General features: G+C 36.5%; 1 protein-coding gene across 1 annotated transcript in view; it reads right to left on the bottom strand.

Annotated features, from left to right (window-relative positions):
- Positions 1-15,923, bottom strand: part of HNRNPLL (heterogeneous nuclear ribonucleoprotein L like) — a 53,503-nt gene that overhangs the window by 6,085 nt on the left and 31,495 nt on the right. Inside the window, exons 4-7 of the mRNA XM_069108600.1 lie at positions 13,415-13,500; positions 11,174-11,270; positions 11,014-11,086; positions 6,963-7,034 (exon numbers count right to left, since the gene is read on the bottom strand). Of these exons, the coding sequence (XP_068964701.1) occupies positions 6,963-7,034; positions 11,014-11,086; positions 11,174-11,270; positions 13,415-13,500 (328 nt within the window). The remainder of the gene's footprint in view (positions 1-6,962; positions 7,035-11,013; positions 11,087-11,173; positions 11,271-13,414; positions 13,501-15,923) is intronic.

Below are 15,923 nucleotides of genomic sequence, written 5' to 3' on the forward strand. Positions count from 1 at the left end.
GAAGGGACCTCAGATAATACTGTATCAATAAAGAAAAACTGAGGTCCATGGAGATTAAGTGACTTGCCTAAGATCCAACAAGTAGCAGGATTTGAAACTAGGTTCTCTGATACAATGCAGTTTCCCTTCAATAGTGCTAAAAGACATGGCTATATATTCATGCTATGCAGTTTAGTATAACTAATGACTCATAAAAAATCACCAAGACAAGGTTAGGTTATATTGTACATATTCTTCAAAGAGGGTTAAGAAACATGCAATACATTTTGGGAATATTTCCACCAAAACTGTATAAAATCAGTAAAATTAGTGTTTAGAAGAATACAACTTCAGTTATTTAGAAAATTCACTTATGTGGCACTATTCATTCTCTGACAATGACAGGTAAGTTATGAGTTACTATAAATTGCCTAAAGGTAGTCTTCATCTCTGAATTAAAAGCCTGTCTGACACTATAATTAAAGAAGATGATAAGTATTCACTAGCAGCTTATATAGAAAAATCTTCTTGGAATCAAAGCAAAGAAACTTCTGTACTTAGTACTGTCTCACTGCTAAGGCTTAGGTCCTAATAGATAAAAGTCCTGCCATGTAGTGAAGTTCAAATTCCATCTATAGTACAACCTGTGCAACCAATAGCTTGCAAATCATTTAATTAACTGCCTGAAGCAAATCCCTATGATTTATCTACAAAGATATAAACAAGCTGCAATCTGTTTTAGTGGAAGGACTTCCTACACTGGGAGTTTCCCCAAACTGACAAACTGCTGCATCTTTTGGGTACTGCTGAAATTACAGTTACTTCTATTGGCTCAACCAAGGCTTCCACACTCCCCACTTTACCCAACACACACAGAGGATTTCAGGCATCTTCTTGAGGTTGTTTTCTGTTAAAAGCAGAGGATATGAAAAATCTTTGATTGCGCCTACTACTTATTTTAACTTTCAGAAGGAACTGAGGAAAGGTCATGGACCTGACTTGACTGGCGACATGGAAATGAAAAAAAAAACTTCAGTGCGACTGTATCATCTTAAAAGTTCAGAATAGTCAAGGAGGGGAAGGTTGAACATAATCTGTTCATCTTCTAGACTTCAGAGATGAAGATTTCAAAAAAGTTCAAACAAAAAATAGGGTTTATCCTCTTTGCTATGACTCACAGTTCAAGAGGGATGGAAGGCTCTCAAGAATCCAATTTTAAGAGCACAATCCCAAATGACCACTATGGAAAAGAAAACGGGGAAACACCATTTCAAAGTTCAGCCCTGTCCTTTCGGAAAGCCTGAGATGTTTGATACAATTCAAGACAAACCTTTAAGAAGCATGTACCATCTAAAGCAGTGCTTCTTAAAACTGGGGGTCATGATCCCATGGGGTTGCAAAAAAAAAAATTTGTCAACAGTAAAAGGTTTCTGAATGCCAACAGCCAAAAATTAATTTAAAATCAAATGCATAATGAATCCAAGGTGTTTCTGGCATTACTTTCCCCAAGTTGCATCTTGAAAGTTCACTGCAGCCTTGGCACTTTGCACTGTACGTGCCCTCTGGCAATGTCAACAAACTGCCTAAACATGAAAAGGGGTCGAAAGTGGAAAAAGTTTAAGAAGCCCCTATATAAAATGCATTATGTTAGTGTTTGGGATGATACAAAATTTAGCTAAGACAAAAGCCCTTACCCTCAGGGAGCTGATTTCAATTGGTAGGGAGATCTGTGACACAAATGTGAATGCATCAAATTAAAAGACTTGGAAACAAAATGCTAGGTGAGGTAGATTCAAGGCCCATGGAAAGTGGTATAGGGGATACAATTATAAATAGACAAAGAGGCAAAAAAGAGGGCATTCCAAGAAATATAAAATGTGGGCAAAGGAATGAAGGCAGAAAACTGCAATTTGTGGTCTGGAGATAAGTAGTCCAATTTGAGTAGACTATGGCATATGTAGAGGGAGGCAGTATGAAATAAGCCTGAAATGTGAGATGAAATCAAACATTAGCAGGCCCCTTAATGCCAGGGTATGGAGTTTAGATGTTTCTCAATAGGCAGGCATGAGGAAGCAAGATGAAACCAAAATACGGCTGGATTTAGACCCAGAAGACCTAGGTTCCTGTCATTATTACTATCTGCTATCTATGGTAGCCATAAGAAAGTCACAACTTGTTTGGGTCCTAATTGTCTCATATGTAAAAATGAAAGTGTTTGTAGAGAGGATCTCCAATGTCTCTTCCTGCTCTAAATCCTAGGAATCTAAAGAAACTGATAGGGCTATACAAGTACACCATCCAATGAACTCAGACATACAGATACCTACTAAAGATAGAAGCAAGGTCATGCAATCAAGGTTGGAATACAAAAGGGATATTGTCCCATAAGAAAAAACAGGAAAGCCAACTCCAGAATTAGCACAGGTTATAAAAAAATACCAAAGGGCAATAAAAACTTTTGGGGCTGAAATTATGTTCTCACTACTTGGAATAGATGGAGCAGTTAATGGATGTCATAAAGTACTTCTTATGGTCAACAATCTTCAGACTGAAAAGCGTAAAGCAAAAATGGCTGAGAGTAAATTAAGAGAGCCAGTTAAGACAATATGACAACAATGATAAGACTACCTAAATTATTTACTTATTCAGGGTCATACCAAACTACCAAAAGGTTGTTTTAAAGAGCTAGAAAAAAAATCTATCTGGAGGAACAAAAGTTCAAGAATCTCACAGGAAATGAAGAAAAATGGGGATGAAGGTCTAGCAGTTTCAGATCTTAAATTGTTACATCAAAAATGACTGGTACTAACAAAATATATTTTTTAAATTGTTTTGCCACCCCCCCCAAAAAAAATGATTGGAACTAGTTAAGAAATCAGTGTAGTAGATAGAGGCATTATAATATATAGATGCAAACACAGGAGTGTATTATTTGACAAGCCCAAAGACCTACTGGAGTAAAAACTCAATATAAGACAAAAACTGCTGGGGAAAATGAAAAGCAGTCTAGTAGAAATTAGGTTCAGACCATTTCATATCATATACCACGATGAGCTCCAAAAGGACACAAGATTCGGACATAGAACGTCATCATCATATATTTGAGGAGCAAGATAGAAATTTACCTTTCACATCTGTAGATAGGGCAAGGGTTCATGACCAAACAAAGAATAGAGAGGATCACAGAAGAAAAAATGGACATTTCTGATTACATAAAATTGAAAAGGTTTTGTACAAACAAAAATATTATAGGCTTCAGAAGGGACACAGGTAACTAGCAGGAAAAAATCTTTGCAGCAAGTTTCTCTGAAAAAGGTCTTGTTTCCAAGATATATAAGGAATTGATTCAAATTTGTAAGAGTAAAAGCCATTCTCCAACTGAGAAAATAGTCAAAGAATTTGAACAAGAAGGTTTTTTTTGAACAAGCAGTTTTTAAAGAAATGCAACCTACAGATAGATTGGATATGAAAAAAAATGCTCCAAATTACTAATAATTAAACAAATGAAAATTAAAGCAACTCTTGAGGTTCCACCACACATCCATCAGATTGGCAAAGTTGTCAAAAAGAAAATGACAAATACTGAAGGGACTGTTCAAAAACAGGCATATCAATGTACTGCTAGAGCAGCTGTGAATTGGCCCAGACATTTTGGAAAGCTATATGGAACTACACCCCAAAACCTGTTAAATTGTTACAACTTTGTCTTTCTTTGACCCAGAACGATACCACTACTAAGCATATGCTCCAACGAGGTCAAAAAAAGAGGAAAAGGACTCATATGGATGAAAATATTTATAACAGATCTTTTGATAAATGGCAAAGAATTGGAAACCAAGGGATGCCCATGAAGTGGGAGGGAATGACTGAACAAATTATAGTATATGAATGAAATAGAATATTATTGTATTGTAAAGAATTATGAGTTTCAGAAACTTTGGGAAAGTTTACATAAACTTTTAAGGTGAAGTGAGCAAAATTTATTAAAATGGCAACAACTCTGACTAAAGCAATGACCAATCCAATTCCAGAGGACCAATGATGAAGCATGCTTGTCATGCTAGCTCGGTTTCCTGACTGAGAAGTGATTAAGAGTCATAATGCAAAATAAGACATTGCCTTGGAAATGGCCAATGCAAGAATATTTTGATTGACTCTGTTTATTTGTTACATGGACTTTTTTCTTTTTAATCAGGGGAGATAGAAGACAGCAAAAATAATTTTTTTCCACTGAATTTTTTTTTTCTTAAGACTGATGAACTTCATGAAACCCAAGGGGAAAAAAAAGGAAGATCATAAAATAGTACTTCAATCTTTCCCTAGCTCCCAGATCCTATTCTGCTTTTACCAAGATACTTGGGTCTCTTATACCCACAAAAAAATCCTCATGTGACCCTGCTGTCCCCTCAAATTATCATCCTATAGCACTGCTCACTTCAGAGCAAAACAGAAAAGCTATCAAAACTTAAACTTCCATTTTCTCTCCTCTCATTTCTCAACCCTCAGTAATATAGCTTCCAGCCTCATCAGCAACTGAAAGAAACTCTTCTCTCCTAAGGAAGCAATGATATCCCTAAGTGCCAAATGTGATGGCCTCTTCTTAACTGACCTGCTTCATGACACTAGGATCACACTTTCATCCTAGCTGTTTTTTTGTGACACTGCTCTCTCTCTCTCTTAGTTCTCCTCCTACCTTTCTGACTGGTTTTTCTCTTTTGCTGGATCTTCATTCACATGCCACCTCTGCTGAATATACCCTAGGACTCTGTCCTAGCTCACTAATCTCTCTTTACAGTGATCTTATCAGATCCCATGGATTCAACTATCATATTTATGCAGATAACTCCCAAATTTGTATGTCTGGACCTAGTCTCTCTCCCAGCATCCAATCCCACATCACCTATTGGACGTTTCTATTAGAATCACAAATTCAACATATCTAAAACTGAACTCATTATTTTCTCCTGCCACCTCCCTATTCTAAACCTACCCCCTTTTCAAACTTCCCTATTTCTGTTCAGGGCAACAATGCCCTTCTAGCAACTTAAGTTTGCAAGCTAGCAATCTTTAACTTGAAAGATTGTAGATTTAGAGTTGGAGGAGGCCCTCAAAAATCATCTAGTCCAATCTTTTATTCCATGGATTAATTACCTGAGGCCCAGAAAAGTTAGATAACTTGCCCAATGTCTCCCAGGCAAGTGGCAGAGCCACAATTTTATTCCTCTGACTCCAAATCCAGCCTTCTTTCCACAGTACCATGTTGCCTCCTCCCACACACTCACCCAGCTGCCAAGTCTTGTTGACTGCCTCCACAACATCTGCTGAATCCTTGGCTTCCTCTGTACTCACTTGGCACCAAGCTATCTTGGGCCCTCAAAACTTGTGATTTGGACTAGGGCAATACTCTTATAATAGGTCTCTCTGTATCCAGTCTCTCCTCTCTGTTTCCTAGGCTTCAAAGAGCCGCCAAAGTGATTTAACTAAAACACAGATCTAACCATGTCACTCCCCTGCTCAATAAACTCAAGTGATTCCCTATTGCCTTCAGAATCAGGTACAAACTCCTGCATTTTGTTATTTAAAGTCCTCCTCAATTTGGCTCCAACCAACCTTTCCAGACTTATTAGACATTTTTTTTCCCTTCACACACTGAAGAATCCAGACAAACTGGCCTTCGTCCTGTTTTTCTCATGCTGCACTATGTTCTGTCTTGATGTCTTTGTAGAGGCTTTCCTCCATTCTTGGAACTTACGCCCTTCTCATTCCCACCTGTTAGCATTCCTAGTTTCCTTCAAAGCTTAGATCAAGCACAACCTTCTATATGAAACCTTTCCTGATCCCTCCCAGCTGCTAATAACTCCTCCACCAAAAGTGCCTTGTATATATTTATATATCTACATTTTGTCTCCCCTTGATAGGCTACAAGCCTCAAGAGCTAAGTTTAAAAAAAGGTTATATTATGAAACCATGCCACTGAAGATTTCTAAGCCCCAATCAAAAGCCCATTTACTTCGTGTATGTTATTTAACACTACAAATGAATACAGACAACTTCTTAAGAGTCCATCATAATAGAGGACCTATATAAACATCAAGAGAGAAAAACGGTGGCATTACCTCCAAGATTGGAGGTAGGAGGTGGGGTTAAGAAGGAGTTTGATCCAAACTTTTGATTTCATTGACATAGGGAACTCCCAGTGAAGGAACCCTCTCCACCAATGCAGATAAGCTACCCTGTGCAACTTAAGAGTCTCAATGAGTTGGCTGCCTATGTCACTGAACATCAGTACAGTTATCCCTTTTACATCTGTTAAATATGTGTAAAATTTTTTAGTCCTCGTTCATTAAGTCTAAATTTTTTCTTTTTCTTTTATGGAGTGTTTATAGTATTGTATTGTACAATTTGGATTAAGTATTTGGTCACAGGCTTTGTGCCATTTGTTGGCTTTCACATGTCATCTGCTGCTTACAGAAAACTCCCAAAAAATTCCCATTTGATTTCTTATGCCGACCTACAATATATTGAAACTATGATGGCTAAAGTCACAATGTGGAAGGGAAAACTATATTTAAGAAATGCCTACTATGTTCAAGGCACTGTAATAGATGCTGGGAAGCACAAAGATTCAAACAATCCATATACTTAAAGTGCTTTCTTCTATCAGAGAAAACAATCTGCACATTTAGAAGTATATACTAAACAATTATGCTCAAAGTCACAAGGTCAATGTGTCAGAGGCAGGACTAGAACCCAGGTCATCCCAATTCCAAGACAGTTCTCTGTCCGTTATACCACATAGGCCTCTCTTACATGCAAAGGAGACCATTCACACACACACACACACACACACACACACACACACACACACACTCACTCACTCACACACACACACACACACACCCACTCTGCACCAGATATACATTTTTTTAAAAAACCAGTTCTCAATATTTTCTACTACATTCCATCTGCTTTCATTAACTTACCATAGCCATCATGTCTAAAGGATGAAGGGTGTTCTCCCAAAATGGCTTGTCTCTGACGACCCTTTCCTCTATCTAACACAGAAGTAGAAAAATGGTTTTAACAATCTGGACTTGTGTACTTGATAGCGTTCTCATACGGGACACATAGTATTACAATTCAAAGAAAGAAGTTTGATTCCTGGTTAACTTTTAAAAACCATTCAAATTCAATTTAAACACAAATCATATCTGTTTAACACCAAAAGTTTAGATAAAGAACTTTTTCTGTCTAACAAATTCCACTTAACTTGAAAATATCTTTTGGCCAATAGCAGATACAAACACTTTAGAATCTAATGGAAGGCTGGATAATTTTCAGAAAGTGCAAAGTACGCCATGCTAAAGGTTAACATCATACAGGATTTACCAATGTATGTCTTTAAAACAAGCTGTAAGTGCAGGACTTTTGAAAGACAGTACCTGAATCATACTATTAGCTTCAACAGCAACACATTTTCAAAGTGGGCTTCTTTCAAGAAGTTTCAGCATAAGCCAACAACAACCTGTATTACATGGTTTCACAATCAGTAAACAGAGAGTATTTTATATGTACATATACATATTTACAAATACCTAGTGATTTATGAAAATGCTGAAAATTGCACATTCCTAGCCCATATCGTACCATGGGATAAGATTTCAACTATAACCAAAAGTCAGTTTCTATTGACTTTAACAACAGGCAATACCTTGAACAGCCCCCAGTTTAAATATACCCAGATAAAGCTAACCAAGGGGTCAACATTATTGGATGAGAGCAATAAAACACTCTCAAAACATTTTTACTAAACTACAGAGAAGCTATATCAGATTTACCAAACTTAACTGGTCAAAAGTAAAATCTGATTATAAAATTTTCAGAAACATTTGGTTAGTTTTTTTAAACCTCATCATACAATTTTCAGAAGATTTGCTGACCAAATAAAGATACAGTAATCAGTCTGATTCAATTTAAATATTCAAGTCTTTAACTAGGTCTTAGGTTTTTGCCAGTATAATGCTTAATGTACTCTGAGCCAACGAGTTCCATGGGAGATGAGAAAAACTCAGTTTTTCAGGTTTAGAGAAATATCCCTTCCCCCTTTATCTAGTGGAAGCTTAACCTATTTTTGATTAGTAATCTTTACAGAAATTATAGCTAGCACCTGGATAATTCAATTCTAATAATGTCAATAATGGGGAAGACTGGAAGTTAATTAAACTGAATTAACCTAGTCCTAGCACTGACTATTTGGCTGTGGAATCTTGGGCAAGTTACTTAACCACTCTATTCCTCTGTTACCTCATCTAAAAAATGAGAAATTGGGGTGGCCGGGTGGCACAGCAAATGAGAGCACCGGTTCCAGTGTTGAGAAGACCTGGAGATCGAGTCCCGGGCTCAGACACTTGGCACCCACCCAGAAACACCTGTCCGTGTAACCTTGAGCAAGTTACTTAACCCCAATTGCTTAGGGGCGGCCAGGTGGCTCAGCGAGTAACAGCACTGGCTCCAGCGTCGGGATGATCTGGATCAAATCCGGCCTCAGATACTCAGCACCACACCCAGAAATAACTGGCCGTGTAACCTTGAGCAAGTTACTTAACCCCAATTGCTTTAAAAAAAAAAAATGAGGAATTGGAGTAGACAATTTCTATAGTTCCTTCTTTTTTATGATTCTATGGATTTGAGGTATTATTTATTATTTGTGGACTTATCACATTAGTACCAGCAATTCCATGAATACATTTAAAACAGGACAAAAGTTAGAGATCATAAAGGAAAAAAATTCAGAGAAAAACTTAATAAGAATTTAAAAGGAGATAGAAAAAAAAATAAGCCCAGGTATTAATGGGCTCATTTCTTTTGCAGAGAAATTCAAATAAGGTTTTTTAAAAGAGCAACAGCTAAAACAATTCCAGTGCCTATTTTATAAAAGATAAAAACAATGAAGAAAAGTAAGTTACCAAATTATTTATAAACAATATAGAGCCAAAAAGTCAAAAACATAGTATTTTTTTCTTTCAAAGAATAACTACAACTCTTTTTTTCCCACTTCCCTCAGCTAGATTAGCAGGGTACTATTTAAATATCTAACTTGAACAACTAAAGTAGAGTAAATGAGATTTCCTTAGAGAGAGAGACAAGCAGTTAAAAAATACACAAATCTACAAATAATATTTTAATAATTATATACTTCAGTGAAACCCATGATCTCCTCATGGGTAGTTTAGGCAACTGCATATAAATAAAAGATCTAGTTGATAATCATGAAGGGTTGGGAATTCCATGTTATACAAATCTATGCTCTCAAGTGAATAATTCACAGTTAAACTCTGAAAACTGACATAAATAAGAGGTTTCTCATCAACCACTCGTCTCAATATCTGCATTTAATTTTTCAGTATTTTATTAACACATGCCAAAACCTATACTTCGCAGAAAAACACGGGGTTCAGCCAAAGCTGAGTAACAAAACAAAACTATTTGTAACCCCATGAGCATGCAGATTAAGATTCTAGACAAGGGTCATTCAAGGGACCAAAAAATAAAGGGATAAACAATCATCTAATCATTTTTGCTAGATTATGCTGTTTAGCACCTACCACTCAACATAGTTAGGATACCATAATAGAATCTTCTTTTTTTTTTTTAACTTTGTAGATTTTCTAAAATAAATTTTCAAAATCTAGTTCAAATGTTGACAGTCTAGGTAAGAACTAGCCAATACTGTAGCCCCCTTGTTAGCCTTTTACAAGATGCACATTTTAATTTGTATATTCCAGCATTACCACAGTTATTTTGACAATTTTATGAATCAAATCTATATTGATGAAATCCAGAATTTCTATAAAATAGCTAAATATGCATCTCAGATGAATTAAAGTCTTTGTTTTCATGTTTATAGTTTAAATATATTCTATCTGGAATAGACATAATGCTTTCAACCTCTTAAATTTCTAAAAATTATACAAATTATACATAAGTGATATCTACTAAAAATGGTTACAGAAAGTGACAACTTTTATGAACAGCCACTTTACAAAATGCAATCTACACAGCAAGTTGTCTTTTTTTTTAACAAATGATGCATATTTTTAATTACTATGTGAGAATAAAGCCTTGTTCAACTTGTCCACAGTTAAGATTATGCCAAGTAAAAGTAATTTAATTGCACCAAATGGGCACCTTCCTATTCCTTTTACCTTTAATATACCTGTGTGGACTTATTAAATATTATTCCCCCCCAGCCCAAGGACTTTGGGTAAATTAATCCTGTTCATTATCTACATAACAATTTTAATCTGAACTGTAAAGAACTAATTACAGTAATGTGCAAAATAATTTACAACATTGTAGATAAACTCTGCATTTTATAGACTTTCCTGTAATGAAATGTTAAATTCTACAACTGCAACCTTAAGGGAGATTAGACCAATATACATACAATTGAATAAATGGGCACAGTCTATCATGGTGTTCATCCCATGCAAGTCTGAAGTACTGTTAAGTGTCCTCCTTTAAAAACTGGTGGTGATGGTGCATGCAGTATGCAGTCAAGGTGAATTGCAAGTCTGAGTTTTTTCAGAGGGCTTTTTGCTGATGCCGATGTTGTGCATGATGAAGTGTAGAGTCAGCCTGCTGGAGTCCTCTATCCTTCTTAATGCCTTGTCCAGCTTGGGGGGAAAGTCCTTTCCATAGAGAAGCAGTGTGCAAGTTTGTAAGGAATATTCTGAATCAGTTTCCTCTCCTCCAAAGAGTGAGAGCTGCTTGGAGAAATGCAAGTCCTGGAACTGCGGGCGTGCCTGCATGTGGGGGCTCCTTGTTGAACTACATGATAGCTCAATACACACCAGGAGGGGGCGCTAATGTTCAATGTTAATTTCTCCAGGATTACATGATGGCCTTTTGAAACAATGCATTCACCAACAAGACCTCATTTGAACTAATTAGTTCATTGCAAGAAAAAGAAAACTAACTGCATATAAAAATTCCAACATACACATTTACATGTTATAATACACAAACACCTACCTCGCCTTCCCAAGTATGGTTTAGTGTAGTCCCAACTGTCATTGTCGTTCCTAATAACATTTAGGCGTGTCGGCTGTTGAGATTAAATGACAGTAAGTCAAAAGTATGAGGCTAAAAAATAAACACTGCTTTGAAGAAATTATGACTAAAAAATACATACCCTTGCATATTCAATTTTTAGTGTACAACATCCAGCATAAATATCTGCTCCATTGAGTGCTGCTTTAGCTTTCTGGGCACAAAGAACCGATTCAAACATAACTTTTGTTAAGGAAATCTGTTCAAGACATGCTCATTTTTTTTCCTTTTCTAGAAAAAAGGCACAACAAAATCTGAAATCTCTCACATATATGGGAAAGGTTTCACTAAGCAAAAGTGGCTAGAAAAGATTTAAATGGAAGTTGTTGTATTTTAACGTATGGAGTCCCAAAACACAAAGAAGGCAACCTAATTTCCTATCTATTCTTTTAATTCCAACTTAAAACAACAGCAAAAATCATCAATAAAAGTACTAATAGAATTGTATGGAGATATAACATAAGAAGAATTACACAGATAAAACCTGTGGACCAATTTAAAGTTTCTAAAATCTTACTAGAGTATGTGAAGCATGGTCTCCAGATAGAAAATACCAAAACAACCAAAAGGATTTTTTAAAAATATGGATTACAATATGCTTATGTGCTTCAGTTAAACCCAACAATCATGTATTAAAGCATCTAGACACTAAGGATACAAAAATAAAGCAACAAACAATCAGTGCCCTCATATAATTTGCTATCTAGTAAAAAGAATGAGACAGGTCTTTCCAACTCTAACTCTTATGAAACATACAAATGAATACAATACAAACTATAAATATTTAAGAGATCTAAACAAAGTAGTATTACGAAATTCAAGGAGGGAAACACTACTTAATTTGGAGGAGAGGGGAAAAATTTAACTTATACTTGACTTGGAAGGGAAGGACTTCAGAGCTGAGGGGAAAGGTGGAAGAGATAAGGCCATTACAGATATGGGGGATACACAGAAGCCGACATAGAACTAATTCAAATCAAACTGTAATAAAGAAATTGGGGCAGGATGAGATTTTGAAATTTGAAATGGTGCTCTACCCCATAGTATAAAAGGAAGTAATATGAGACAAGGGAGCTAAGAGGGGAGAGAACAAAGTTGTGATGGGCCCTGAGTTTCCAAGTCAAAAGATTTAAATTTTACTGCATAAACAATGGAAGCCAGTGAAATTGAGCAGGTCGTGATATAGTCAGACCCATACATTAATAATACCTTTCACATACCAATGAGTGAAAGTTACATTGGAGGGTGGCCAGGTAGCACAGCGAGTAAGAGCACCAGCCCCAGTGCTGGGATGACCTGGGGATCGAATCCCGGGCTCAGACACTCAGCACCTACCCAGAAACACCTGGCCGTGTAACCTTGAGCAAGCTACTTAACCCCGATTGCTTAGGGGTGGCCAGGTGGCTCAGCGAGTAAGAGCACCAGCCCCAGTGTCGGGATGACCTGGGTCGAATCCCAGGCTCAGACACTCAGCAACACACCCAGAAATAACTGGTCGTGTAACCTTGAGCAAGTTACTTAACCCCGACTGCTTAAAAAAAAAAAAAAGAAAGTTACATTGGAGAAAAATAACTGAAGGCAGGGAAGCCAGCTAGGCCTGAACAAATACTACTAATTTACACTGATACAGAACACATCCCTTACCTCACTAGCCTGTCACAACAACCCTGTGAGATAGAGACCATGCTTTAATTCCTCTTGCCACAAAGTAGGCTGCTCAATAATTAATGCTGAATGACTCATACTGGTAGGTTGTTTTCTACTGCTTCCAAAGGCCTTGTAATCAAGTTTCTTAAAACTCTGACTTAAAATGAAGTTAATTTGTAGTGAACTTCAAAGGGGAACAGTATACAGATTATCTAATTATCGTAAAAGAAATTTGTCGTACAGAACTAGAAAAGATTAAAAATTTAAAATATAGGGGCGGCTAGATGATGCAGTGAATAGAGCACTGGCCCTAGAGTCAGGAGAACCCGAGTTCAAATCTGACCTCAGATATTTAACACAAAAACTAGCCGTGTGACCTTGGGCAAGTTACTTAACCCCAATTGCCCTCCAAAAAGCAAAAAAAAAAAAATTTTTAAATATAACAGAGATTTAAGTTACTGTTATAATCTTACAATTAAGTACACTGTATATTAAAGTCACAAAATCTAAAATTTATGCTTTTTTAAAATATGCTATATATAACCTTCTCTGAAATCAAACAGAAAATATCCAACTATTTAATTAATGCTGAAGCAACTAAAACTGTGATGAACATCTGGATGAGACACTCACAGTTGTAAATTACAAATGAGTACAAATATAAAATAAAGGATATTCAACCATTGCTTGTATTCCATTTCTCTTGAATATGACAATACGTTGAACTTTTCCAACAGGATTGCACACTGTATATAAAACATCCTAAGAAGAAAAAAAAACTTTTAGCTAAAGTTTTGGATTTATTAAAGTATTCATGCTATAAAATTCAGTTAGATTATTGTTACAATTAAAAAAAATCAGTATAGCCCTACTCTCCCCTTAAAAATAACAAAATCGATTACTTCTAATAACGATACATGGAGCACCAGTTTTTTAAATTACAAAAGTATTTTAAAATTTTTACATGAATCTAATAAAAAAGATCTCTAAACACAAATATAGTTGTGTTTCTTGTCATTCCAAATATTTTCAAAAGAGTATATTCAACTAAAATTACTGTTAAAACAAAATGAACAAAGTATGATAATATAAATATGTATCAGCATGATAAATAAGGATACACTATTAATAAGGAAGTGAGACCCAAATGGGTATTTTTCTCAAAAAAAATTAAAGTAATAAATGTTGAACAGAAAGGATAATGTCAAGTATGCTATGCATTTATCCACTTATTTCTTCTTCAAAATGTCAAGTCTGTTAAGATAAGAACTACAGATTTTTCACACTGCTGTATTCACAGTATTTTCACCGTTAAGAGAACATCCCTGATTTGAGTTTCAGGTAGACAAGTTCACTTTGTTTTGTTCCATGGCTACAGACTGACCTGTCTGGCCAGAGAGTCTGCAAATACATGGCCTTTGTAACTACAGCTGAGGGTAGAAAGAATAATACAAATCCACCATTAATGCTAGAAAAACTTAAAAGCACATGTTGTAATAGCATGTCAACAGCGTCCCCATGTACAAAGGACAATTAGTATAGTAGTCACAGGTGTCCAGGATCTTACTTAAAAGGATAGTTAAATGTTATTGAGAATAAGCTAATATTAAGACATGGACAGTGATCTTTTATCTTTACTCAGGAAGATAAACTACCTTAAACAAAAACTGTTTGAGGTATCTACTCACTGTACTCCAGAGGCATAAGGTAAGCAGAGAGGGTTGTGTAAGAGTGTGTCCCTTAAGAGCAGGTATTTCTGAATCTGACCACCCCCGCAGGTATTTCTGAATCTGAATCTTTGTATCCAAGTTTGCCCCACCTTCAGGGGAATAGGAGATAGGCCAAGCCCCAGCCCAGATAAAAGAAATATGCAGAAGAGATTGCAGACCCCATATTGGTTTAACAATATATTGGAAGAATGGATCAACTACTGTGACTAGGGCACTGATTGATACTGGGGCTGAGGCCACACTTATCTATGGAAACCCTGATAAGTTTAAACATGGAACTCCTATTACCATCACAGGTCTAGGAGACACTGAAATATCAGCCAGACAGGTTAAAATAACAATGAAAATTGGGCAGTTACCCAAGAAGGAATATGCTGTGGTTGTTGTACCCATTCCTGAATACATCATTGGAATAGATGTATTGAGAGGCATGACTCTGAATTTACCTGAAGGAAGATACCAATTTGCTGTGAGGAAGATAGGAATTAATACAGTTTTAGTAGGAAAACTAAAAATGGACCCAATCACTTTACCTGAACCTTCTGAAGTAATTACTTTAAAACAGTATCGTGTGCCAGGTGGGCAAGATGAAATTGCCACTACTATAAAGGAATATGTTGAAGCAGGAGTGTTAGTCCCTACAACCACAAGATGGAATAATCCTGTCTGGCCAGTAAGAAAATCAGATGGGACGTGGAGAATGACTGTGGATTATAGACAGTTGAATAAGGTGACTCCTTCTTTGTATGCTGCTGTTCCAGATACCATCACCTTAATAGAAAGGATCCAGAAATATGATGGGACTTGGTATGCAGTTATTGACTTGGCAAATGCCTTCTTCACCATCCCAATAGACCCTAAACAATGGGACCACTTCGCTTTCACTTGGCAGGGTAGAAAATATACTTTTACTCGCTTGCCACAAGGGTACATACATAGCCCCACTATTTGTCACAGGATTGTGGCTGAACAGTTGGATGAATTAAAGCTACCTGGTGTACAGCTTACCCACTACATTGATGATATCATGATACAGGGAAAAGATGCGAAAGTAGTGGAAAGGAGTTTGACCCTTCTAATTGAGCATATGAAAAGTAAAGGGTGGGAAATTAACCCTGCAAAGGTTCAAGGACCAGCTCAGAATGTGAAGTTTTTGGGTATACAATGGAACAAGGGGCTAAGGGAGATTCTTCCTCAAGCCCGACAAAAGATTCAGGATTTTCCTACCCCTACCAATAAGAAGGAGGCCCAAAAGTTCATAGGATTGTTTGGATACTGGAGGCACCACATTCCACATTTGGGACAGATTTTAAAACCTTTATATAGAGTCACACGGAAGAAATATGAATTCGATTGGGGACTTGAGCAGAGTAAAGCTTTTGAAGAAGCCAAGGCTGCCATACAATTGGCCCTAGATTTGTGGCCCATGCAAAATGGTCCAGTGGAATTGCAAGT

Source organism: Petaurus breviceps, unplaced genomic scaffold, assembly GCF_028583685.1.
Source record: "Petaurus breviceps papuanus isolate PSGF00001 unplaced genomic scaffold, PetGlider_PUasm1.0 90407, whole genome shotgun sequence".
NCBI lineage: Eukaryota > Metazoa > Chordata > Mammalia > Diprotodontia > Petauridae > Petaurus > Petaurus breviceps.